The sequence below is a fragment of the Peromyscus californicus genome, unplaced genomic scaffold, assembly GCF_007827085.1.
Source record: "Peromyscus californicus insignis strain IS unplaced genomic scaffold, ASM782708v3 Scaffold_5__1_contigs__length_169319896, whole genome shotgun sequence".
Taxonomy (NCBI): Eukaryota; Metazoa; Chordata; class Mammalia; order Rodentia; family Cricetidae; genus Peromyscus; species Peromyscus californicus.
In genome coordinates this window covers 35,342,476-35,367,678 of record NW_026294573.1, presented here as the reverse complement: position 1 = coordinate 35,367,678, position 25,203 = coordinate 35,342,476, and the positions used below count along the sequence as shown (strand labels likewise).

Below are 25,203 nucleotides of genomic sequence, written 5' to 3'. Positions count from 1 at the left end.
ATCCACCAGCCTGACCATCTGTGAGTTTGATCCACGGGACCCACACACAGTGGAAGGAAGAGGAGAACCCCTTCCCACCCCTCACCTCCACTTGCGTACCATGGCACACAACTGCCCACAAATGTATACAAAGTCACCCACAAAATGAATAATTGAAAAAGAAGAAAAAAAAACTTTTCGTTGTTTTTGTTTTGTGAGGTGGGGTTTCTCTGTGTAGTTAGGCTCACAACCAAAACAGTTTTTTAAAATAAAAAGCAAAGCATTCCTTAAAACATAAAAAAAAAATTAGCCAGGCAGTGGTGGCCCACGCCTTTAATCCCAGCGGAGGCAGAGCCAGGCAGATCTCTGTGAGTTCGAGGCCAGCCTGGTCTACAGAGTGAGATCCAGGACAGGCACCAAAGCTACACAGAGAAATCCTGTCTCAAAAAACCAGAAAAAAAAAGAGAGAGACAAGAAGCTTGGAAGACGGTGATAGCCGTAGTCCTAGCACTTGGCAGGCCGGGGCTAGAGGATCTTGAGATCAAGGCTACATAGTGAGTTCCAGGTCAGCCTAGGCAACTTAGTGAGAACCTTAATGAGAAGATTTGTCTGAGTTTTAAAAAGAACGGATGACGTGTATGAGGCAGAAGCAGGAGTCAGGGAGTAGAGCAGTTCAAGGCCAGCCTGCGCCATATCAAACAGCAAGAACCAAGGGCCAGCGAGGTGACCCATCAGGTAAAAATCACTCGCCACACAAACCTGATGCCCAAAGACCACACACATACACACAGTTGACAATAAGTATTTTTTTAAAGGACAGGGGCAAAAGGCAACTGGGGGGGTCAGGAACATACATGGAGGATCAACATAGACGGCCCACATGCCAAGGTGATGGCAAACTCAGGAAGCATTCCTACTTTCCACAGACATCCAACCCAACAAGTTACTTAACATGGAAGAAAGAAGAAAAGTAGGTGGACTCGGCGAGTTCAAGGCCAGCCAGGGCTACAGAGTGAGCTGTTACTCTAACACACAAGGAGAGGGGAAGGAATGTGGCCACTTGGGTGTTCATTTACCACAGCACACACGGAGGTCAGAAAGAACTTCGGCAGCTGGGCCTCTCCTTCTACTATGCGGGCTCAGAAACAGAACTCAGGTCATCAGGCCTGGTGGCAAGCATCTCTGCCTATTAGCCAACCTCACTAGGCCTTTTTATTGTTTTTGTAAGACAGGGTCTCAAACACATCATGTAGCCAAGGAGGACCATGAACCTCTGCTCCTACCTCCACCTCCCAATGCTGGGACTACTGGTGTGCACATCATGCCCAGCTCGCCACCCTTTACCCTGACTGTAATCTGGACCATACAGGCTGTGAGGCCAGGGACTGAGGTTATCTGGGAGAGGTGAATCAGCTGCAGCCAACAGGAATACTCTCAGCATGGCAGACCTGCTGGGAGCCACAATATACAAAAAAGGAAGAAAAATAGTTTCTGATAACAGTGAGTACTAGGAGGAGGCCTGAACAAACACATTTCCATGTGCAGCTCTGGGAATTCGTCCTGGTCTCCAAAACAAAGATCTATCAATGATGAGCTGGGATTCTACAGAGCAGTGAAAATTCCTAAGAAGAAAATGCCCTTGAATATCAGGGTGAGAAAAGCCATTGTGGTGGTTTGGAGAAAAATGGCCTGCATAGGGTCATATATTTGAATGCTCAGTCACCAGGGAGTGGAACTATTTGAAAGGATTAGGGGGTGTGGCCTGGAGGAAGTGTCACTGTGGGTGGGCTTTGAGGTTTCAAAAGCCGATGCCAAACCCAGTCTCCCTTTCTGCCTGCAGATCAGGATGAAGCTCAACCACTTCTCCAGCACCATGTCTGCCACACCTATTGCCATGCTTCCCGGCATGATAAAGGACCAAATCTCTGAAACTGTAAGAAAGTCCCAATTAAATGCTTTCTTTTGTAAGTATCTGTAAGAGTTGCCTTGGTCATGGTGTCTCTTCACAGCAACAAACAGTGACTAAGATGCCACCTCATCTCGAACCCCAACATCTGGGCTGCAACCACTGCCATCCAAACCTTTCTGCTCTAGGCAAGGAGTCAGAGGAAGGGCTCCCAGCCTATCAGCACATCCGACCAAGCATAGAATTTGCACTGTGCTGTCCCTGACGCTGATGCTGAGATGTGGTCCTCTGGATCAACAGTCACACACAGAGAAAAAGGAAGGAAGACAAGGAACGTCACCTGGCATTCTCACACAACCAGTGCAGGCAGCAGATGCAGGATGAGACAGAGGGAGCCTCTCCCCTACTTTCTCACACACCTGCAGCACCTTCACCCTCACAGGCCCCTCCTTCACAGGATGCCTTGCAGGGCAGTGGCCTCCCACACCATGGCACAGAGCCTGTACCTCTGCCAGCTCCTGCTCACTGATGCTTCGGGGGGCACTGCGCTTCTTCTTCACGCTTGGCTCTCCCATGGCGGCCCTGCCTTCCCCTCTGGCATAGCTGTGCACGGTGAGAACTCCTGTTTTCTCTTGGCCTTGGCAAGAGACAGACTCGCTGGTTTCAGAATCTGAAGAAACTGAATCTTGAGATGAACTGGAGCCCAGGCTGGAAGAGGACTTCTTTTTGGAACCTGAGAAGACAATTCGTCCTCCTTCGGATGCAGGATTCACAGAAAGGTCCAGCGCGGCTGCTTCGGGCTCATCCTCCTCATCTTCCTCTTCTAGTTTGACATTCTTTAGCTCTTCAAACTTGACATCAGTGGGGTCAGAGTAATCTGAAACACAGGTGCATATCAGACAGAGCCAACTTCCTGGTTGAAAGCAGGATAGCAAAGTATAACAGTCAACAAGACCACTGTGTGATCAGGATTCAGTGCTCACCTCTAGGGCCCCCAATTTCTTCCTCTCCTTGCTATGTGAGGATCCTACCATTTCTTTTTAGGGGATTAAATCCAAGTCCTAGGCATAAAGTATTACAACTCACACATGATAGGATTATGAGCAAGGGGCTGCTGCTCTTCCTCACAGGCCTGTGGGCACAGCAGAAGTCCAGCTGCCAAAGCTAAAAGAAATCTACTAAGAGCCAGCCATACCCCAAAGCCCAAGTCCACAGTGCTCTGTAGCCATGAGACATACTAACACAGAGCTCTCTAGCCATGAGACATACTAACACAGTGCTCTCTAGCCATGAGACATACCTCGGCATAATAACACGGTGCTCTCTAGCCATGAGACATACTAACACAGAGCTCTCTAGCCATGAGACATACTAACACAGTGCTCTGTAGCCATCAGACATACTAACACAGTGCTCTCTAGCCATGAGACATACCTCGGCATAGTAAGTAGATTTTTTTCAAGCCCAAGATAAGTTGTCCCTAACAAATCCAGACTTGGTCCTATCTGAGTTCCCTACTCCAAACCCACTATGTTTCTTACGACACTCATGGGTCTTCCAGCCTCTAAGTGTGAACAAAAGCTACAGGGGCAGGTAGCCTGATCTGATGAGACACTGTACTCCTCCAACATGGAGTTATATTTCATCAAGACTTTCAAGCTGGACATGGTGGTGTTTGCCTAAATGCCAGCATTTAAGAGGCAGGAGGAGAGCCCTCAAGTTGAAGGCCAGCAAGTCAGGGTACAAAGCAAGACAAGGACTGAAAAAACCAAGCCCAGCGGCACATGCCTAAACCCCAACATTCAGGAGCCTGAGGCAAGAGGATCTTCAGTTCAAACGTAGGCTGGGCTGCATAGTGAGGCCTTGCTTCAAAAACCAATAAGCCAAGTATGGTGGTATATGCCTTTAATACCAGCACTTAGGAGGCCAAGACAGTCAGATCTTGTCTGTGCAGGGCTGCACAGAGATTTCCAGGACAGCCAGGGATATAGAGCCTATCTCAAAATATTAAAAATAAAAATGAATAAACAATAAAATAAGAGCCAGTGAGATGGTCCAGCAGGTAAAATCACAAGCCCAGCAAACCTAGGTTCAATCTGGGAACTCACATGAAGGTGAAAGAACACACTCCACCATGTTTTCCTCTGTGGCACGTACATGCGCGTGTGCGCACACACGCACACATACGTACAGAAGAGCTCATATACACGCAAAGCACACGCCATAATACATAAAATTTTGTTATTGTTTTTCTTCCCCCTTTTTTTTTTTTTTTTTTTTTTTTTTTTTTTTTTTTTTTTTTTTTTTTTTTTTTTTTTTTTTTTAAGATTTATTTATTTATTATGTATACAGTGTTCTGTCTGCATATACACCTGCAGGTCAGAAGAGGGCACCAGATCTCTTTATGGATGGTTGTGAGCCACCATGTGGTTGCTGGGAATTGAACTCATGACCTCTGGAAGAACAGCCAGTGCTCTTAACCTCTGAGCCATCTCTCCAGCCCCCTTCCCCCTTTTTTTGAGACAGATTCTCACTGTGTAGTCCTGGCTGGCCTCAAACTCTCAGAGATCCACCTGCCCTGCCTCCCAAGTGTTGGGATTACTTGGCCCCATAACAAACGTTTTAAAAAATTAAGTAGATATAAGTAAAATGGCAGCATATCTACAGCATCTCACCCCTCTTAACCAGCCTGGCCACACAGTGCATCCATCCTTCCCAACCCATTATCAATTCTAGAAGAAAGTACCAAGGACTCTAAGAGATGGTGCTTCCCATCACCAGGGTTGCCCTGGCTCTTTTTCACTGAGATGTCCTTGCTCCATCTGCCCACTTCGTATTACCAAAATTGCCTTCATGGAAGCCTTTGGTCTTTGGTGTTTCCCTGAGCCTATTCCTCTGTGTCTGGCTGCCCTACAGGTTTCCAAGCAAAATGCTTCTCACATTCCAGTGCAGGTCTGCTCACAGACCAGATTCTCACATTTATTTCTGACCCTGCAACTCAATACAACATTGGCCGCCTGCCTCCCAATAGAAAGTTGTCAGTTAAGACTGTGAAGGACAGACCAGCAGGTCAGCTCACCTGGGAAGGGAAGGCCATCCTCAACTTGCCGCACGGAGCTGTGGGTAGGCCTCACTGGGGCGAGGGTGGCCTGGCACTCCGTCAGCTCATACTGTCCAGAACTCAGCTCTTCCTTGGGGAAGAGTTCACTCTGGCTCACCTCCTGTGGTATTTCAAGACAGACTCGGTGTCGCTTTGTCCCTATTCGGTGCTTGGCCAGGCTGCAAGGAGAAGGCACCTTCTAAGAGCCTTATGTTCACCCATCCCCCCAAATGCATTCACACACGCTGACATACAACCCAAAACAGACGGTTTTCACCTCCCAGCCTATTCCACCATCTGAATAACGCAGATACTGCTGCCGTCTTTATGAGGACCAAGACAGGGCATGCAGGATACCTGGTGGGGCGCCTGGCCTAGACCAGGCGGCCCCAATGTCCCTCCCATCTTCCCCCTATCTGGCTCAGATCTTGACGAAGCCAGATGCCACTCCTTATTCCCCTTGAGCTGGCGAATCTAGCTCCTACCACCATGTTTCTTTCAAAAGACACTTAGGTGATGCTGAGGAAAACCGACTCTGGGCACAGCTCAGGCTCACCACCCCCATTCCTTAGAAGTGCTGGGGCCATCAGTGCGGTGGCTTCCAAAGCCTTTTCCAAGACCTGCCTGCATGTCATACAAACATTCAAACTGTGGCAGCCAAGTTCCCCCAAGGTCAAGGCCACAAGCCTGCCCAGTACCTTCTCTTCACATCTCCCTCCTCTCCCTGCTCGAGTCCTTCCATGTCCTCCTCTGGACACTCCTCATTCCCAGCTCTTGGGGGCAGTCCACCGTCCTTCAGAAACTCAGCAGCTTCTGGTGTGGGCAGAGTGTGGTCGATCACGGTGCTGTCCTTCCCGGCTTTCCAAAGTTTGTAGCGCTCAGGCTGGAACCTCCTCACAAACACGTCCATGGAGATCTTCACCATGTCTTTCCTGCAGGAGCACTACCACGGGAGAGCGACAGTGAGGACGCCTGTCAGCTCCCCCGCCACGGCCCACCTCCACCTTCTAAGTAAATTAGAGCATTACAAGGTTTGAGAACAGCCAGGCCGTGGTGGCGCACGCCTCTAGTCCCAGCACTCGGGAGGCAGAGCCAGGAGGATCTCTGTGAGTTCGAGGCTAGCCTGGTCTACAGAGTGAGATCCAAGACAGGCACCAAAACTACACAAAGAAACCCTGTCTCGAAAAAAACAAAAAAGAAAAAAGAAGGTTTAAGACTACGCTGCTGGGGATGGGACACAGAGAGAGCGATGGAGGAGTATGGCCGAGTACATTTTTAACATATATGAAAATGACATGTAAAGGAGGGTGCAGTAATGCACGCCTTTAATCTCAGCACTCGGGAGGCAGAGGCAGACAGATCTCTGTGAGTTCGAGGCCAGCCTGGTCTACACGGTGAGTTCCAGGACAGCCAGGGCTACACAGAGAAACCCTGTCTCAAAAAGAGAAGAAAAAGTGAAAGGTGAAATCCATTATTTGTACAATATATTCCAAATTTAATACACCAATTGCAGCCAATGCTGAAATTTACAAAAACAGCTGTTTTGGTTTCCAGGCTGAGGGCTCACTGTCCTGCCAAGCCTTCAAATTCAAGCAAACAGAAAATGGAAAAGCAGAACGCACAGCACTAGGCTCAGCCGACCAAGCCAAACGGGTCTAAGGGGAATGGGGAGACAAAATCTGCACCCATCTCCCCAGGGGTGAGCGGCCACTTGCCCCTGGACAGCTACCCAGGCTGGGACCCAACAGGCACGTTTATTATTCCAGGCCCCTAAGGATTCTGCAAGACAGAAAGCTAGCTCGGTAGTGGTGCATACACGCAGTCCAAGCTACCTGGGAGGCTTAGGCAGGAAAATCACAAGTTCAAGGAGAACCTGGACTATAAAACAAGACCCAACAAACAAAAAATAAAACGATTTATTTATTTATTTATTTTTATTTTATGTGCGTTGATTTTTGCCTGCACGTGTATCTGTGTGAAGGTGTCAGAACTCCCAGAGTTTGAGTTACAAACAGTGGTGAGTGAGCTTCCATGTAGGAACTGGGAATTGAACCCAGTCCACAGGAGGAGCAGCCAGTGCTCTTAACCACTGAACCATTGCCCCAGCAGCCTGCAAATAAAACTTTTTACGGGAGTCTGAGGCTGACAGTGGTGGTGCATGTCTTTGATCACAGCATTCCAGGCAGAGGCAGGAAGATCTCCTATGAGTTCAAGGATAGCCTGGTGTAATGAGATCCTATCTATTCACAGAGATCCCCCTGCCTCTATCTCCCAAGTGCTGGGATTAAAGGCATGCGCCACCACTGCCCAGCCAAAACCCTATCTATCTTAAAAAAGAAAAAGAGGCTGAGGATGTAGCTTAGTGGTAAACACTTATCTAACATGCAAAATACCCTAGGATCAATATCAGTCCCAGTTAACGAGACACAGACACAGACAGACACACTCGAAGAGTGACAAAAACAATGTTTCCTTCAGTTAATTAAGTTAACCGGGTCGTGGTATGCTGCGGCGGTTTAAGCAGCAGCCTCCTTGGACGCGTTTCCCATATGGGTTGTGGCCCTAAAGGACCTTGGCAGTCTATTCATGTTTTGTTTTTTTAAAACTCAATATTGTCCCCAATCTAGTCTTTTGATAAGCACACTGTGTACCTTTGGGAAGCCTCAGGGCACAGTGACCAGGCTTCACATTGGCCAGGTCATCCTGTCCATCTATCTACACCAAGCTGCAGAATAAGGAACATGTGACTGAAGCCCTGCCTAGAGCCAAGTTCAAGTTCCCTGAAGACCCACATTCTTTTTTTTTTTTTTGGTTTTTTTTCCAGACTGGGTTTCTCTATGTAGCTTTGGAGTCCGTCTTAGAACTCGCTCTGTAGACCAGGCTGGCCTCAATCAAACTCAGAGAGATCCACCTGCCTCTGCCTCCCGAGTGCTGGGATTCACCAAGTTTAATGCAGATTAACTGACGCCATGGCGGCTGAGCAGCTGCTCCTCCTGGAGAGCTACAGGGTCAAACACACCCCAACTATGGTCCCCTTGACAAGTAGAAGGTCCTGCGCTCTTGGGGCCTTTCAGTGCTCTTACATCCCAAATCACGTTCAATAATAAATGCCCCGTCTAGCCTGCTAAAACATACAAAGATTTTTTTTAATTAAAATTTTAAAAAGCCACAGATGGTGACATACACCTACAACCCAACACAGAGGAGACTGAGCCAAGACTGTCTAGAGTTTGAAGCTAGCCTGGGCTACAATGGGAGTTTCAGGGCTACAGAGTGAGACAAAAAAAGAGCCTTTATGGACACACAATGCTGGCACTCCCACATAGTCCCAGATTCCAACAGTTCAAAAAAACAAAAATGTTCTGACAAGAATCTCCTCAGTCAGACCCTTCTGCCCATGGTGCTACAAAAGAAGGCACTTACCAATACAGCTTGCTTGCCATACTCAATCCACCGACGGGTAGCAAAATTGGTAGACTCGGCACAGTTGAAGCCGTGGTTGAAGCCAGCGTGGTAACCATATGGGAAAGTGATCATAAACTCTCCAGCTTCTTGGGTCACCTGAACGAAAGCGGATTTGAAGCAACTGCCACACATGGGAGGAGCTAGACCTGGGCTCCTGAGTGTTTCTCTGCCACCACTTAGCCGATCAACCAAGAAGTCAAGACTGCCAGGTCCTGAACTGCCGTTTAACACATCGAATGCATGCTAAGAGCCTAACTAACCACTCCTCCCAATGAATCCACCTGTTACCAGTCTCCACCCTAGAGACTGGAATAATAGACTGAGAAAACTCCGCCCAACAGACCAGAGGGCGCTCCTGGGCAAGTCCACGGACTTCTGGGAGGACCACAGGCAGCTCACCTTGTCAAAGGGAATGCCGTACTTCTTCAGCATTAGTGGGGAAATCAGGGTCATCTTGTGGCGGAGAAAGGCCTCACAGCTTTGAGCACTTCCTGGGAAAAAGCCTGTTTGAAAGAATGGTCGGTCTGAGTTAATAAAGGCTCTGCCCAAGCTCTGGGATCCTGAAGTCACTTCACATCTGCAGATCTCAGGAATGATAAGGACAGTCACCAGAGTGATGCTAAGAGGGGCCAAAGAGATGGCTCAGCAGTTAAGAGCATTTACTGCTCTTACAGACTACTGCATTTGGTTCCCAGCACCCATGGGAGGCAGCTCACAAGCACCTATAACTCCAGCTCCAAGGAAGCCAACACCCTCTTCTGGCCTCCACAAATGGTACGCACACAGACACACAACACACTCAAGCATGTAAATTAACATTGTAAACTAACAAAAACAAAAAATTTGGGGGGGGTTTGGGGCTTGTCTCTGTGTAGCCAGGGATTCACAGATATCAGTCTGCCTCTACTGGGATTAAAGGCAAGAGCCACCATGCCTGGCAAAAAAAGAAAAAGAAAAACAAAGTGGTGCTAATGCTGCTCCAGTTCCAAGTAGAGTGAGGCCTCTGCTGAGCCTCCCGCTCCGCCAGCTGGAGCGGGACCTGGGGCATCAGACTCTGGCAGCACTCAGATACTCAAGCTGCCCTTGTTCCTACAGAGCTGAGAACTACTCAGTTTCTCCAGGTCTAAAGACTGAGACTGCACCCCAAGTCTGTCGAAGATAGCACATCACATCTACAGTGTGATTACTCAGGATCTCTCTCTCTCTCTCTCTCTCTCTCTCTCTCTCTCTCTCTCTCTCTCTCTCTCTCTCTCTCACACACACACACACACACACACACACACACACACACACACACACCCTACACCTAAACAAAACACAGTAACTCAATTTGGGCTTTCACATTTGGAACTTTGGGAGGAGAATCTGACCAAGTCACTTCCTGGTTGAGGTTTGGAGAGAAGGAGGCAGACAGAGTAGGAAAAGGACCAAGTCCTCCTCAGACAGACTAGGAAAGGCTCAGACTGGGCCTGTTCCACTAATGTGTGTGTATGATCTGGCAGCTGAGCTCATACACCCCACCGCACGTGCAGGCCTGTAAAAGGTCACAGGTCAATGACCACAGAGAATGGACATTTCAGAACAGGGAGCTAGACTGGAGAAGGCTGACCCTGTATCTGGAGGGATACAGTACCTTTGGCAAGACGTTCCAGGCGTTTCCCATGCTCAGGTGGAACAGAATACCTGCAATCACATGATAATAACATCAGACACCAGCAGAGGATAAGGGAAGGAGGTGAGGGACTTGCTCTCACTCACAATCACCTTGAAGGAAACAGGCAGGATCCTGAGGGTTCCCAGTCCAAAGAAACGACAAATGTCTGAGGTGATGTGACTGTTACACATCACATACATGTACTGAAATATGGTACTACAGCCCATAAACATATACAATTACTATGTGTCAGCTAAAAATAGGGGTTTATTGGGGGGTGGGGCACAGGTTGAGACAGGATCTCACTATGCAGTCCTGTCTTGCCTGGAACTTAATATGTAGACCAGGCTAGCCTCAAATTCAGAGATCTGCCAGTCTCTGCCTCTCTGGTGCTAGATTAAAGGTGTGTTCCACCATACCGGGCTTAAAATGTATTTAAGAACACCTTACTCGAAGCAAAACCAGAAAGGCTGAGACAGGAAGATAAAGAATTCTAGGCCAGCTTGAGCTATCCTGGACACCAAACAACCAGCTATGGAAATGAAGTATTCGACTCTAAGACAAAGGAGTGGAGAGCCTACACAGAAGGATGGATTTATCTCTTCTACACTCACTCACTTAACAAGACAGGTACTGAATAAGAGCTCACAGAACAGTAAGTCTCTCTCCGTACTAAGGAACTCCTATAATAAAATTGTTCCATGCACGTTAGGGACGGGGAATCATATTACTGTGAAGCTTTTCACAATACTCCTGGAAAGGCCTGATAGCCAGGCTAGAGAAATGGGAACATGGTGACCAAGGATGTGGCACCTTGAGACTTGGCCCCATACTGCAGATGAACCCATTTTTCTACCATAAAAGTCATACTGATTACCCAATGATTCATTACTCCTCCATGCAATGTGGTGGAGACATCACAGGAGCTGCTCTTCATGGAAAAACAAGGAAATAAGAACACCTGAGACTCCTGAAAATGTCTACAGAACTGCTAACCTTTCTATTCCGTTACCTTACTTAAATCCTCACAATTTGTACTGAAGACTATTTCAGTTCAGTGCGGTGGGACACAGATATGGACGAGGCACTGGATGGCAGCACTCACCCAGGACTGTCTCCTGGACACGGTACCAGTGGACTTTTAAGCACATGTGCCCTGTCAATCCAAGAGCTCTGCAGTGCAGCTCACACCTGGGAAGTGTTTCCCTCACGCCCTCTCCCATGCCTACCACCATGCCACCCAGCTCTGCCCTCCTCTCCAGGTCTCAGCCTGGGTCTCATCTTCTAATGCTTTCTCTGTCCTCCAGCCCACCTGTGTGTCCTTCCTCTGGGGACCTTCCTGCAGCTTTTCCTTCACTATCCTGTCACTTTTCTGCTTCCTGGTATGTCCTGACCAGCCTCCTACCTGTGGCCTGAGCGCCTCACATGTGCTGCTCACCGCTGTCACAGGCAGAGCCTCCACTAAAAGGCTGAGAGTGAGAGACAGGGCAGTACACAGAGTTAATTTTTGTCTTCCCTAACATGTGAAAAGCAGGAGCATGTTCAACATAGCTTCATTTGCTGCACACCAAATCACTTTTCCACAAGCAAAGAAATCTTCCTAACAGATGACGAGTAAATTTAATATATGCCCCAGGAACTGGGCATGGTGGTGCACACCTTAGATCCCAGCCCTTGGGAGGCAGAAGCAGGTGGATCTTTTGAGTTTGAGGCCAGCCTAATCTACAGAGTGAGGTCCAGGACAATCAGGGTTACACAGAGAAATCCTGTCTCGCAAATCAAGAAATAAAAAAAAGCCACAGGCCAAAGAGGGAATCAGAAAACAGCAAGCCTGGAACAGCCCCAAGTCTTTGAGTAACTCCACCACCATGTGAAGCATGGTTCCGCACGTAATTAATGCCTTTGAGTAACTCCACCACCGTGTGGAGCATGGTTCCGCATGTATTTAATGCCTTTGAGTAACTCCACCACCATGTAAAGCATGGTTCCGCACGTATTTAATGCCTTTGAGTAACTCCACCACCGTGTGAAGCATGGTTCCACACATATTTAAGCACGCTGTTCTTTAAACCCTCTATTCAGCCATGCATGGAGACATGTGCCTATTAATTCCAGCATTTGGGAGGCTGAAGCAGAAGAATCTCAAGTTTAAGGCCAACCTGGGCTACGGGGTTGAGACCCTATCTCAAACAACAGAGAACAACAAAAATAGAACTTGCTACTCAAAGGTATTCTGGGCTCCCAAAGCACCTCAAAGCGTAACTCAGCTCCACTCCAAAGCTGGTACTCAGAATCTACACTTCTCATGAAAGTCAGAAGCCCTGTGCTAACTAACGGAAGTGTGATAAACTGACGGAACTACAGGCTGACTTTACCAAGACTTTGGCTCTCCGAAGTGCAGATAGTTGATGCTGTATAAGTCCATGTCTTCTGTATGCCAGGCAAATGACGTCTTCCACATGCCGAAGTACAGGTATGGGGTGTTCACTCCCTCAATGGTGATCCCACTCTCCTTTTCCACCAGGTCCAGGATGGTCTTCAGCCGGCCAATGTTCCACTCGTCAACATGCTGCCAAGGAAAAAACAGCCCAGGACACATTTAAAGGCAGGGGCCTCAGCTGACCTGTCACTGCTGACTAAAATGTGGCACATCAAAACCACCGCATCCAAAATAAATAAATAGCCAAGCATGGAAGAACACACCTTTAATCCCTGCATTCAAGGCAGGTGGATCTCTGTGAGTTCGAGACTGGTCAGGTCTACATAGTGAGACTGCGTCTCAAAAACGAAAAACAAAAAAAAAGGCGTTGGGTGGTGGTGGTGGAATTTAATATTAGAAAATAAAAAAAAGTTGAAAACAATATGAAGTAAAATTTAAAAATAATTAAGAAAGAGTCAGCAAAATGGCCATCAAGCCCGATGGCCTGAGTTCAATGCTCAGAACCCACACGGCCGAAGGAGAACTGACTCTCAAGGTCCCCTGACCACATCCTCTCCCTAAGTTCTCACGGTCATCTCGGAGCCCCTCTTCCAAGTAGGTTCTGGATGGCCGCACCCCGCTGCTCTATCTACCTCCACCTCCGGTACTTACAGCCATCACCTTCTCCACCCTCCACCCACCATGTGTCCTTCCATGTGGACCTTGGCACCCATTTCTTTCTGGACCTGTCACCTTCCTGTCACCATGTGACTCCCCACCATACAAAGTGACATCAACCAACTTCGTATCCAAGTCATCTGAGAGATAATCCCTGAAAAGCATTATAGGGTTTTTTTAGTCACCCACAGACAGACCTAACTATTCCCCCTTCTACCATAGTAAGGCAACTTGTTATCCCAAAAAGGCACTGCATGCCAAGCCAGTAAAAGTGGTTAAAATAGCTCCTGTTACAGAACTTCACTGGCGAGCTCGGAAACCCAAATGTGCTTCTCCTCTTTAACCCCCGCCCTCCCTTTTGACTAGTCAGAGCCTCTTGCTGCGGAAACCACACTCTTCCCTCTCCCAGAGCCTCGCTCTCTGTGACCTACCCCACCCTTAAGAACTCATCATCTACCACCCACACGCCATGCAAAAGCTTGAAAAGGACACCACAGCACCCGCTTCACACAAGTGTGGGAGACACAAAATCAGTCCCGTGCAGAAATGCAACAACGAGGAGGAGAGGACAGCAAATGGGGGAGAGCACTGGTTTGCTCAGCCGCCCATTCACCAGCCTTTAAGCACCTACTGTGTGCCAGGGAAAGCACCTACTGTGTGCCAGGCAAAAACTGCAGGGTTCTTAGTGGTCTCACCTTTTTTTTTTTTTTTAAATATTCATTTAAATTACATTGGTGTGAAGGTGTCAGATCCCCTGGAACTAGAGTTAAAGTTGTAAGCTGCTACGTGGGTGCTGGGAATTGAACCCAAGTCTTCTGGAAGAGCAACCAGTGCTCTTAACCCCTGAGCCATCTCCCCAGCCCTGTGGTCTCACCTTTTCATAGAGAGTACCATTCACATCTGCACCATAGATGGGAGGATTGAATGTGAGGTTTTTCCAGTATTTACGCTCAAGTTCTTCAAATTCACTGTATCGTGGAGTACAGTACCTTCCAAAAATAAAAGGAAGATGTTAGTCATTTACAGATGTGGTGGTTTGAATGAGAATGGCCCCACAAACTCATGTTTAAATACTTGGTCCCCAGTTGGTAGAACTGGGAAGGGTTAGGAAGTGTGGCCTTACTGGAGGTGCATCCCTGAGGGACAGCTTTAGAGCTTCCAAAGCCTCTGTCCATCCCCCAGGGTGCTCTCTGACCCCCCTTGCCACCTGAGGTGTGCGATCCCAGCTGTCCCTTCCACCACACCTTTGCTCCGCCATCACAGACTCTACCCCTCTGAAACCATAAGCCCCACATTAAACATTTTCTTTTATAAGTTGCCTTAATCATGGTGTTTTATCACAGCAACAGAAAGGTAATTAATATAACAGAAGAATAAGTTTATGAGGTATTAAGAACCATATAAGATACAAGTCACTATTCCAGGGACAACCAAACATTTCAGAAGAACAATACACAAGGCTGGTAATGCGGCTCAGTCGTAACAGTGTTTGCCTAGCATGCACATAGCTCTGATTCAAACCAGGCATGGTGGTACATGCCTGCAACCCCAAGACCTCATACAAATCAGCATAAGGCCATCCTCTGCCACGAGACACTGTCTCAAAAAAACACGAGGGCTGAAGAGCTGGCTCAGCAGTTTAGAACATGGACTGCTTGACTAATCCCAGCATTCCGGAGACAGAGGCAGGTGGATCTCTGAGTTTGAGCCAGCCTGGTCTACACAGCGAGTTCCAGGACAGCCAAAGCTACACAGAGAAACCCTGTCTTGAAAAAACAGAAAAAAACAAACAAACCAAACTCCTCTCCAGGGGCCCGGGTTAGATTTCCAGCACCCACATGGTGGCTCACAACTGTCTGTAATTCTAGTCCCGAGCATTCTGACGTCCTCTTCTGGCCTCTGTAGGCACCAGACATGCATGTGGTGCACATACATACATCAGGGAACACATCCATACACACATGAAAGGGTTTTTTTCGTTTTGTTTGTTTGTTTGTTTGTTTGTTTAAAGAAAGATGACAGAGAGGAGCATGAAGCCTTGATGGGCAGGTAAGTGTGGCCCATAGGGCATAGCTAGAGGAGCCATGAAGGATGGCTCAGACGTTCATCCACAGCATGGCACACTTCTTCAACAGACTTCCGCATAAATTCCCTCACTAGCCAAAAAGCTGGCCAGTGATGTAGATGTTTTAAGAGTTATCAACAAACCCATAAGATCTCAATTAGAACCGCGACAAGTAAAATGACACCCGGGGAGGGGTGACGCTGAGGTGCACGGAATGTGCCCAGGTGTGAAGATGGAAAACTGCAGACTTAAAACTGGGCTTGCTCAGTGGAGGTGCAGCTGCCAGGCAGAAATCAAGACGTGAGGGCCAGCGAGACTGGGGAATGAAGACAAGGAAAGAAGGGACCCCCGTGGGCCCTTGGGGTTGAGGAGCGGAGTGGGAAGTGAGAAAGGCTTAAGAGCAATGATTGGGAGAGCAGAGTGCAAACAGAGCTCATCTCTGGGAGTGGGAGGAGACTGAGAGCCGAATCTTAAAGAATGACTGCAGACAACAGCACAGACACGGGAAGAGAATACGGCCAGAGGAACCAAGGAGGGCTGGCAATCTGTACCCGGCTCGGCAACTGTCCATCGCACTGGGGAGTGTCCAAGCGGCGGTGAGACAGCGCCGCTGCCCATGACAGACAGGAGGACAAGCAGGTGCGATGGACAGATCGAGAAAAAGCTCCTTCGGCCTTACGTCCAGCATTCTCCTCCACAACTGTGCAATTTTCCAGAGTCAAAAGCGCATCACATGGCTGGGGCTGTGGACGATGCGTCTGCGTAAGAGGCTCTGGGTTCCCTCTTCAGCACCAACAAAAATGCTCTTAATTAAAAAACCAAAACCAAAAAAACCCAAAGAACAGGGGCTGGAGAGATGGCTCAGCAGTTAAGAGCACTGACTGTTCTTCCAGGAGAGCTGGGTTCACCTCCCAGAACCCACATGGCAGCTCACAACTGTCTGTAACTCTAAGATCTGACACTCTCACATAGATACACATGCAAGTAAAACACCAATGCACATAAAATAAAAATAAACAAATTAAAAAAAAAAAAACCCTCCTGCAACTGGGGCAGAGGGATGGCTCAGCAGCTAAGAGCGCTCACTGATCTTGTTGAGGACTTGAGTTCAGTTCCCAGCACCCACATTGGGTGGCCTCCAACTGCCTGGTCCCCCAGTTCCACAGGATGTGTCTGACACCCTATTTTGGGGGGTACCTACATGCAATCTAGTGTTGATACAGAAACACACAAACAAATAAAAATAAGATAATCTCTTTTTTTAGACTTGTGAGACATGTAGCCCTCGCTGGTCTGAACTTGCTATAGAGACCAGTGTGACCTCAAACTCAGAGATCTGCCTGTGTCTGCCCCCCAAGTGGCATGATTAAAGGCATGCACCACCATGCTGGTACAATAAAATAAATCATCAGGGTTTTGTTGTTTTGTTCGTTTGCTTGTTTGTTTTTTGCCTGTGGTTTTTGGGGATAAGAGTTTCTATGTGTAACGGCCCTGGCTATCCTGAACTCACTTTATATAGACCAGGCTGCTCTAAAACTCAGAGATCCACCTGCCTCTGCCTCCTAGGTGCTGGCATTAAAGGCGTGTACTATCATGCCTGTCTTAAATAAAATCTTTTAGAAAACAAAACAAAATTACTGGTACTGGAGAGATGGTTCAGTGGCCAAGAGCACTTGTTGCGCTGGCAGAGGACCCGGGGTCAATTCCCAGCACCTGAACAGTGCCTCACAACTGTCTGTAACTCCAGTTCCGGAGACTCCAACATCCTCTGCTGGCCTCCATTCTCACCAGACTGACACACATGTAGACAAACACCTACACACTAAAATAGCAAAACATTAAAACACAAACTTACGGCTGGTGATGAGAAAGCAGTGGGACTTTATAGATACAAGAACAGGGCCAGCAGGATGCTTTAGCGGGTCCAGTGATACCTCCAAGTTTGATGACATAAGTTTGATCCCTGGGACCAGCATGGGAGAAAGGGGGTAGTGTCCCCCACAGTTGTTTTGTGAGTTCCACATGAGTGCCATGGCATGCAAGCTCACATACTCCCACAATAAAAAAATAATCAATTTTTTCTAAAAAACATGGACATGGTGGGCGGTGGTGGTGCACACTTTTAGTCCCAGCACTCGGGAGGCAGAGCCAGGCAGATCTCTGTGAGGTCGAGGCCAGCCTGGTCTTCAGAGAGAGATTCAGAACAGGTTTCACACAGAGAAACCCTGTCTCAAAAAAAAAAAAAAAAAAAAATCAAATAAAAAAAAAGAACATGGACAAGTTTAGCACCTGCAAGCAGAGACAGGAGGGTCAGGAGGTTATCCTCAGCTACAAGACAAACTAGAGGATAGCCTGGGATAGTACAAGACCTAGTCTCAAAAAACAAAATAATTAAATAAATAAATAAAAAGGTTTAAAGAGTGAAGAATGCAGAGCACCATGAGGAAATTCATCCATAAAAAGAGCAGAAAGGCAAAAAAAAAAAAAAAAAAAGCTAGGTGGTGGTGTCGCAAGCCTTTGATCCCAGTGCTCCCAGGAGACAAAGGCAGGTAGATCTTGAGTTCAAGGTCAGCCTGGTCCACAGAGTGAGTTCCAGGAGAGCCAGGGCCACACAGAGAAAGCATGTCTCCAAACCCCCCCCCCCAAAAAAAAGAGCAGAAAGGGAAACTGATGTCTGACCCAAAGGAAGTGTTCTTCAGTAACAGTAACACAGCAGCATCCTCGGACAGCTATGAAGCAGCAATCCTAGGGTCAGAGAGATGCCTCAGTGGGCAAGAGTACTTTTTGAGATTCCCATAAGCCGTGTAAAGGTAGAAGGAGAGAACTGTCTCTTGAAAATTGTCCTCTGATCTCTGTATTCATGTGTGGTCCATAAATAAAATAAAAACAGCCTGATGTGGTGGTGCCTGCCTTTAATCCTAGGGCTTGGAGGTAGCAGCAGGAGAATCTCTGAGTTCAAAGCCAGCCTGTTTTACATATCTAGTTCCAGGCTAGTTAGGGCTACATAATGAGACCCTGTCTCAAAATTAAATAAAATCACCAGGCAGTGCTGGCGCATGCCTTTAATCCCACCACTTGGGAGGCAGAGGCAGGTAGATCTCAGTGAGTTCGAGGAGGCCAGTCTGGTGTACAGAGTTCCAGGACAGCCCAGCGGTGGTGCACGCTTTTAGTCCCAGCACTCAGCACTCGGGAGGCAGAGCCAGGCGGATCTCCATGAGTTCAAGGCCAATCTGGGCTAAAGTGAGTTCCAGGAAAGAAGCAAAGCTACACAGAGAAACCCTGTCTCAAAGAACCAAAAAAAATTAAATAAAGTTTTAAATATTTTTAAAGAAGCAATTCTAGGCTGAGATGTTAAGACAGGGAAAAAAGTATTTCTACTTGCTAAGCCTAAAGGACATGCCTGTAACTGCTGCTCTCAGAGGATGAGGCCAGCCTAGGCTACACAGTAAAACGTGTCTCAAAAACAAAGCAGAACAAAATGAAAATTAAGAAAAAAAAAAAAGGTATTCCCACTCACTTATCACTATTGGCGATCTTTCGGAACTCACGGACAGTCATGGCTTTTTTCTGTATGTTGTACTGAGTGAAGAGTCCAGACTGACCAGTCACCAGCTGCTGGATGGGTGCAGGGATAACAAGATCATCGATGTCGTCATAGGACGTTCGTGGTTTCCACTCTTTGGGAGGAACGACCTACAGGGAACACAGAGATGGAGGCAGATGAGAACCCAGCAAGCCAGAATCCAAGTGTGTAAGCCATCGTCCAAACTAGCCATCCATTTGACCAGAAAGTAACTCTGACTTACCTATGTTCCTCCAAACCCAGGAAGTCACTGTCAAACTGACACTGACCACCCTATAATCTAGCTCAGTGATCTAAGCAAAACATTACTTGTAAACCCAGGCATCTTATCAGGTGGAAGAGCTAGTTCTTTAACAGCCCAAAGCTCTTTAGCAAACAAAGCCACAGAAGCAGGTGTGCTGACCGGCCAATGCCCGTCAGCATAGTACTCCAGGCTGTCTCGGGTTTGAGACCTAGTCCACACTAAGCTAGTCTATGCTACCAGTAAGACCCTGTCTCAACCAAGAAAACAGTAATTAACATGACTTTTATGAAAGAAAATAATGGATATGCATCATAAAAATCTCAATGGCTTTTATATAAAATCTAATAAGTATGTACACTTATTAACACACACACACACACACACACACACACAAACAGCCCGCAGATGTGCTGAAAGCTACACTGTAGGCCATGCAGGTTCTAACTACTACTCGAACCTTGAAGGAACCATTTACACTTGAGTCAAGCTTCCAGGAGTCTCAGAGACACCAAGGTCCAAGACTAGTCTTCAGCTTTGTAACTCAAGTCCTTGGTTTTTGTGCATACATTTTTTTCCCCTATACCAGAAAGTAAGAGCTGGAAAAACAACCCTGAGGGGCTAGGTGTGGTGGCCCACGCCTTTAATCTCAGCATTTGGGAGGCAGAGGCCAATAGGTCTTTGAGTTCAAGGCCAGGCTGGTCTACAGAGTGAGTTCCAGGACAGCCAGGACTACACAGAGAAACCCTGTCTTGAAAAACAGCCGGGTTGTGGTGGCGCACATATTTAATGCCAGCACTCTGAGAGGTAGATCTCTGTTTGAAGAGGCAAAGCCAGGCGGATCTCTGTGAGTTCGAAGCCATCCTGGTCTACAGAGTGAGATCCAGGACGGACACCAAAACTGCACAGAGAAACCCTGTCTCAAAAAACCAAAAAAAAGAAAAGAAAAAACAACAAACAAACAAACAAAGAGGAAAACAGCCCAGAGGTATAGAGCACTAAACTGAATCTTCATACCGTGAAAAACAAAAAAACATACAGACAAGAATTCAAACCTGGAACAGAACGTCTCCTCTGGGTTCTGGGTTCAGACTTTCGCCTCAGTTTCTGGAGGGTTCTTCCAAAAATGCAATCTCTTTACTGGGGGTAACTCAGAAAACCTTGACTGTGACTGAATATAGGAAGGGCTGGTTTGACTAGGGGTTGGGAGGATGGCCCTAATTCAGTGCATAGGGAGAAAGGAAGTACAAACCAGAAACCAATTCCAAACTCCAAAGACCAGAATACTCATGGGTCTGGCCAGCGTCCTCTCTCCCTTGAAGGAAGTCCCCATGGGAAAGCAAATTCTATCAAGTGCCCAAGGAGAGAAGACAGGTGGCATAATAATCGATGATAGGCAAAACCCTGCAAAGCACCCAGCCCCCCAAGAGGCCTGAAGCCCGAGGCCAGGCCTGGAAACACTGGCTGTGGACTTACCTTTCCTGCCCCATTACCCTAATGGTGCACTGTGCTCGCTGATCTTAGCAAGGATTGGCTACACCCTAACTCTCAGTACAACTCAGTTCTGGTCTTCATTTAGGGGAAAAAAAAAAAAAAAATATATATATATATATATATATATATAAAATATATTATACACACACACACATATACATACACATATCACTGCTGCCCACATCATCTTTAGGAACTCAGAAAACATGACTGCAACAGGCTGTGTGAAAGGCTGCTTTGACTGGGGGAGGGGAAGGGACATTGATTCAATGCACAGAAAGAAAATGAGCGCAAACCGGAAACTAATTTCCAATTACAAGATCAGAAATACTCTTGTAATAGCTGCCTAAGCAGGTTAGCTACCCTGCTCTTTACCTTGGCTAGGCCAGCCCGATGAGCTCCTTGGGATTCAATGTAGGCAATGTATCTGCTAAAGTTCCGGAACTCTTCCATGGTGGGGTAAAAGGTCATTATCCGAGCACTGGGGTTCAAAGTTTCCGATTCAGAAGCCATGTTTTCTTCTTTTTCAGGTTGATTTGTTTGGATAAAAATCTGAAGTAAAGGGAACAAAATTAAACAAGGAATCCGCCTCTAGGATAGTTATTTAAATGAACTAGAAGTATGAATAAAATCCCTTCAGGTTAAAAAGAACCTGAGGAAGCCAGAAGGTAAGCAGAAGCCTGTGATCCCAGCACTAGGGAGGAGGCCAGATCAAGAGTTTGGAAACCACCTACCTCTACAAGTACACTTAGTCGTCAACAACAACAACAAAAACCTGGATGTGCCAGATGATGGTGGCACACTCCTTTAATCCCAACATTCAGGAAGCAGAGGCAGGCAGATCTCTGAGTTAAGGGGCAGTCTGGTCTACGAGTGAGTTCCAGGATCGCCAGGGCTACCCAAAGAAACCCTATCTCAGAAAACCAAAACGAGCCGGGCGGTGGCGGCACACGCCTTTAATCCCAGCACTCAGGAGGCAGAGGCAGGCGGATCTCTGTGAGTTCGAGGCCAGCCTGGGCTACCAAGTGAATTCCAGGAAAGGCGCAAAGCTACACAGAGAAACCCTGTCTCAAAAAACCAAAACAAAAAACAAAAAAAACTGCATATATACAGATCTCATTTGATATGTAGATACTATTTCAGCTAAAAAAAGAAAACATCATTTAGTTATTGGTTCTATATAAAAATACAGCTGACCTATCTACTTTTTAATTCTACCCTGGCGGCTTCAAGTTATTCCCTTATTTATGTACCTCTGGCTATCCTGGAACTCCCTATGTAGGCCAGGCTGGCTTCAAACTCAGAGATCCACCTAACTTTGCCTCCCAAATGCAGGGATTAAAGGTGTGTTCCATCACACCCAGCAGCAATCCCTTCATTCAACAAACTACAGCATGATCTAAAAAGAAAGTCTCCTACGGATTCTTTTCTGGGGTACAGCTTTACAACAGGTATTTAAATTTCTGAAAAGTAACTTGGCTGCAGGTTATGAAGTTTCAGGGTTAATGGGCTGGAGAGATGGCTCAGGGGTTAAGCGAACTGACTGCTCTTCCAGAGGACCCAGGTTCAATTCCCAGCACCTACATGGCAGCTCACAACTGTCTGTAATTCCAGTCCCAGGAGATCTGATACCATCACCAATGTACATAAAATAAAATAAAATTATAAAAAATAAATAATAAAAATAAAAAATAAATAAAGTTTCAGGGTTAAGAAGTACTTTGATATTAACAGTATACTCGGTTTAAAATACTACAGTTGGCTGGGTGTGACAGCACACGCCTTTAATCCTAGCACTCTCTGAGTTTGAGGCCAGCCTGGTCTACAGAGTCCAAGACAGCCAGGACTACACAGAGAAACAAAACAAAAACAACACACACACAATTACACATAAAACAGTACAGTGAAATTGTTCTCTCTACATCAAAACAGTTTCTGCAGTACTCAATGAAGTCAAGCTTGGCTCAATTGCACTGAAGCCAGAATTCATGGGACAAAATTTAAACAGGCACTGAGTGGGCAATTCAGGACAAACTTCCTAACTGCAGAGAGAAAACACATATTTTTGGATGAGGACCTCAATCAAGTGGGCAGACCCTACTCCCACTGCTGATAATACAACACATCACCACAACTGGAAAGACAACACACACTAAAAGGAGCCAGTTTAGAAGCAAAACTAGTATGTCCCTTACTGGACCGCCTCCCCCACAGCCCAAGAGTTCTGCTTCCCCAAAGCCACTGACACTCCTAAGGCTATTATATAGGAGGAACCTGTCTACAACCTTACAGCAACCTAGTAAGGGATTTCAGAGGCAGCATGGAGTAAAACCATCCAAGACAGGAGAAAAGTCAAACAAAGCCACGGTAGCTCTAGTTAAGGGTTTTTCAAGAACTTTGCATGACAGGCATACTGTTATCCCTGTTTTACATACCAGGAAATGTGCCCAGAGTCCCCTCCCTAAGGCACCTTTCACCACCTTCTGCTACCTCAGCCCCAATATCTACCTGGACTACGTCCTTTAAGGACCCAGAAGCCTATGCAACCTGGGAGGCTTTTCTCTCTAAAAGAAAAACTTGAAAATACTCTAATTTTGAAATTTACAAAAATATAACACAAATTCCGGACTGGGGCCACAATGGAGCTTCATTCGCCTCTGGCCCTATTTATCTTTGTGTGCCCAGAACCCCGAACAATGCATGCCACAAAGTAGAGACTCAGTAACTGCTGAATAACTCATTTTCTCTGCTCACTTCAGTGAATCCTCCCGTTTCTCTAGCCCTAGGGTTCCCTCCCTGCAATATATTCCCTAGGGGAAATCTGGTCCGGACACCTTCCCACTCGCAATTCAGCAACAAAGCACAGTCCAGGGCTCTAGAGCATCGGCTCCAGAGTGAAAACTCCGAATACTGATCCGGTCTCTGCCACTTTTTAACTACATGACCTTGGCTGTGTGAATAGGCTGGATGAGTCTCAGTTTCTCCATCTGCAAAATGGGGATCCCAAACCCCTGCCTTGCATGATCGATATGATTAATTCAGATGATGCAAGCGAAACCTAGACGCTAGGCCCGGTACTTAAGCACTCCATAAAGGCAGCTCTTGCAAATAGCGATCTGAAACTCCTGCACTCTCCGCCCCCACAGCCACCCCCGCGACATCCCTCCCAAAGCAGCCCGGGTTCCCAGTGTCCCGAAGCTCAACACTTACACACTGCCCCTCCCGGCCCCACCGCCTAGCCCTGGGAGGCCCGGCCGCAGGAAGAAGAAAATAAGGCCCAGTGGGCCCGCCCCCCTCTCCCGACGTCCATTGGCCACTAGAGATTGGAAAAAACCAATCACAGAACTCACTTTAGGAACTCCTTTTTCTACTGGTCAAGAGACATGTCGATCACTTAGCAGAGACAGACCCACCCCGCCACCCTCCCCCACCGGAGATCACAATCACGGTTGTGGCAGCATCAAACCCAAAGGGATCCAAAGCCCAATGGCTCTCACCTAAAGCCTAAAGCCCTAACAGGGCTCAGGCTTGGCTCCTGCTGCCGCCACTCGCCGGTCCCACTGTCTTTCTTGAGGGCAAAGAGACAAAGCTCCGCCTCCTTTAAAGTCGGACTCTGCGCAGCCTCAAAGAGCCCCATAGTCAACCAATCCGAGGGTGACTTTAAGCCCACACCCAGCCAATGAGCGCTCACTACAGCTGCTCAGCGTCTGGGACTACGGGTCCGTTTAGCCTATGAGAGCCTGCTCGGGCTGTTGCCAGGAGAAAACGCTGAACCTCTCGGGACTGCGGCCACTGAGCATCAGAGCTGAATCCGGAGTTGGCCAATCAGAAGCTGACTCAGACCTCCATCGCTAATCAGAGTGGAAAGAGGCGAGTACCCCGAAATGGGCCGGCCGGTTAAAAGGGGAAGGGCGAGCAGGTGGTTACAGGATGTTTCCAGCGAAACGATAAGCCTGGTTTTTTTGTTTGTTTTTTTGTTTGTAACCTCTTTACCTAAGCTGTAAAGGCGATGGAGGACCTCCGGGAAAGTTTCAAAAGTCAAGGAGTCCCGAGAACGTGACCAGCCTGTCCGGGTTTGTCCAGGACTCCGAGTTCTGAAAGTCCTGCGTTCTCAGAAGTCCCCACCAGCTGGCAAGGTGGAGCAGTTAGGGAGCTGCCCCAGGAAAAGGAGCCCTTGGGGGTCATTAGGACAGGACCTGAGGGATGATATCCCTAGGGTTCTTAAAAAGCAGTTCCCGTTGAGCAAGGATTTGGGGTTATTAGCAGCTCTTGGGGCGAAAAGGGTGATTCTAGGAATCCCTAGAGGCGCTTTAGGAGGGCGAAGGGGATCCCTAGAAGCCATTAGGAGCAGTTCCTGGGAGTTGTGGGATGCTTTAAAGAGTTCCCAGATTGTCAAGGACGATGAGGAAAGAGATGTTAACAGGACACTCTTATAGTGTCTATGGAGTGAGTTCCAAGACAGCCAGGGCTACACAGAGAAACCCTGTCTCAAAAAACAAAACAAAACAAAAAAAAGACTGTTTTAAAGAAGGATGAGAATCATAAAGGCATAAAACATGAACAGAATTTCCGCTAGCACTGGAAAGAATTGTATTGTGCCTGAACTGCTTTCAAAACCA

At 47.4% G+C, this 25,203-nt stretch overlaps 1 protein-coding gene across 2 annotated transcripts in view; it reads right to left on the bottom strand.

The window, feature by feature from the left end:
• Positions 1-24,196, bottom strand: part of Kdm4a (lysine demethylase 4A) — a 50,329-nt gene extending 26,133 nt beyond the window's left edge. The window contains exons 1-11 of one of the 2 annotated variants that reach the window (XM_052716395.1): positions 24,082-24,196; positions 20,960-21,136; positions 18,784-18,959; positions 14,076-14,190; positions 12,480-12,673; positions 10,084-10,133; positions 8,850-8,953; positions 8,409-8,546; positions 5,684-5,928; positions 4,965-5,164; positions 2,392-2,762 (exon numbers count right to left, since the gene is read on the bottom strand). In XM_052716395.1, the coding sequence (XP_052572355.1) occupies positions 2,392-2,762; positions 4,965-5,164; positions 5,684-5,928; positions 8,409-8,546; positions 8,850-8,953; positions 10,084-10,133; positions 12,480-12,673; positions 14,076-14,190; positions 18,784-18,959; positions 20,960-21,097 (1,731 nt within the window). In that variant the 5' untranslated portion in view covers positions 21,098-21,136; positions 24,082-24,196. Of the gene's footprint in view, positions 1-2,391; positions 2,763-4,964; positions 5,165-5,683; positions 5,929-8,408; positions 8,547-8,849; positions 8,954-10,083; positions 10,134-12,479; positions 12,674-14,075; positions 14,191-18,783; positions 18,960-20,959; positions 21,137-23,794; positions 23,874-24,081 lie in introns of those variants that run through there. The other variant, XM_052716396.1, reaches the window with a different exon arrangement.
• Positions 24,197-25,203: the final 1,007 nt, after the last annotated feature.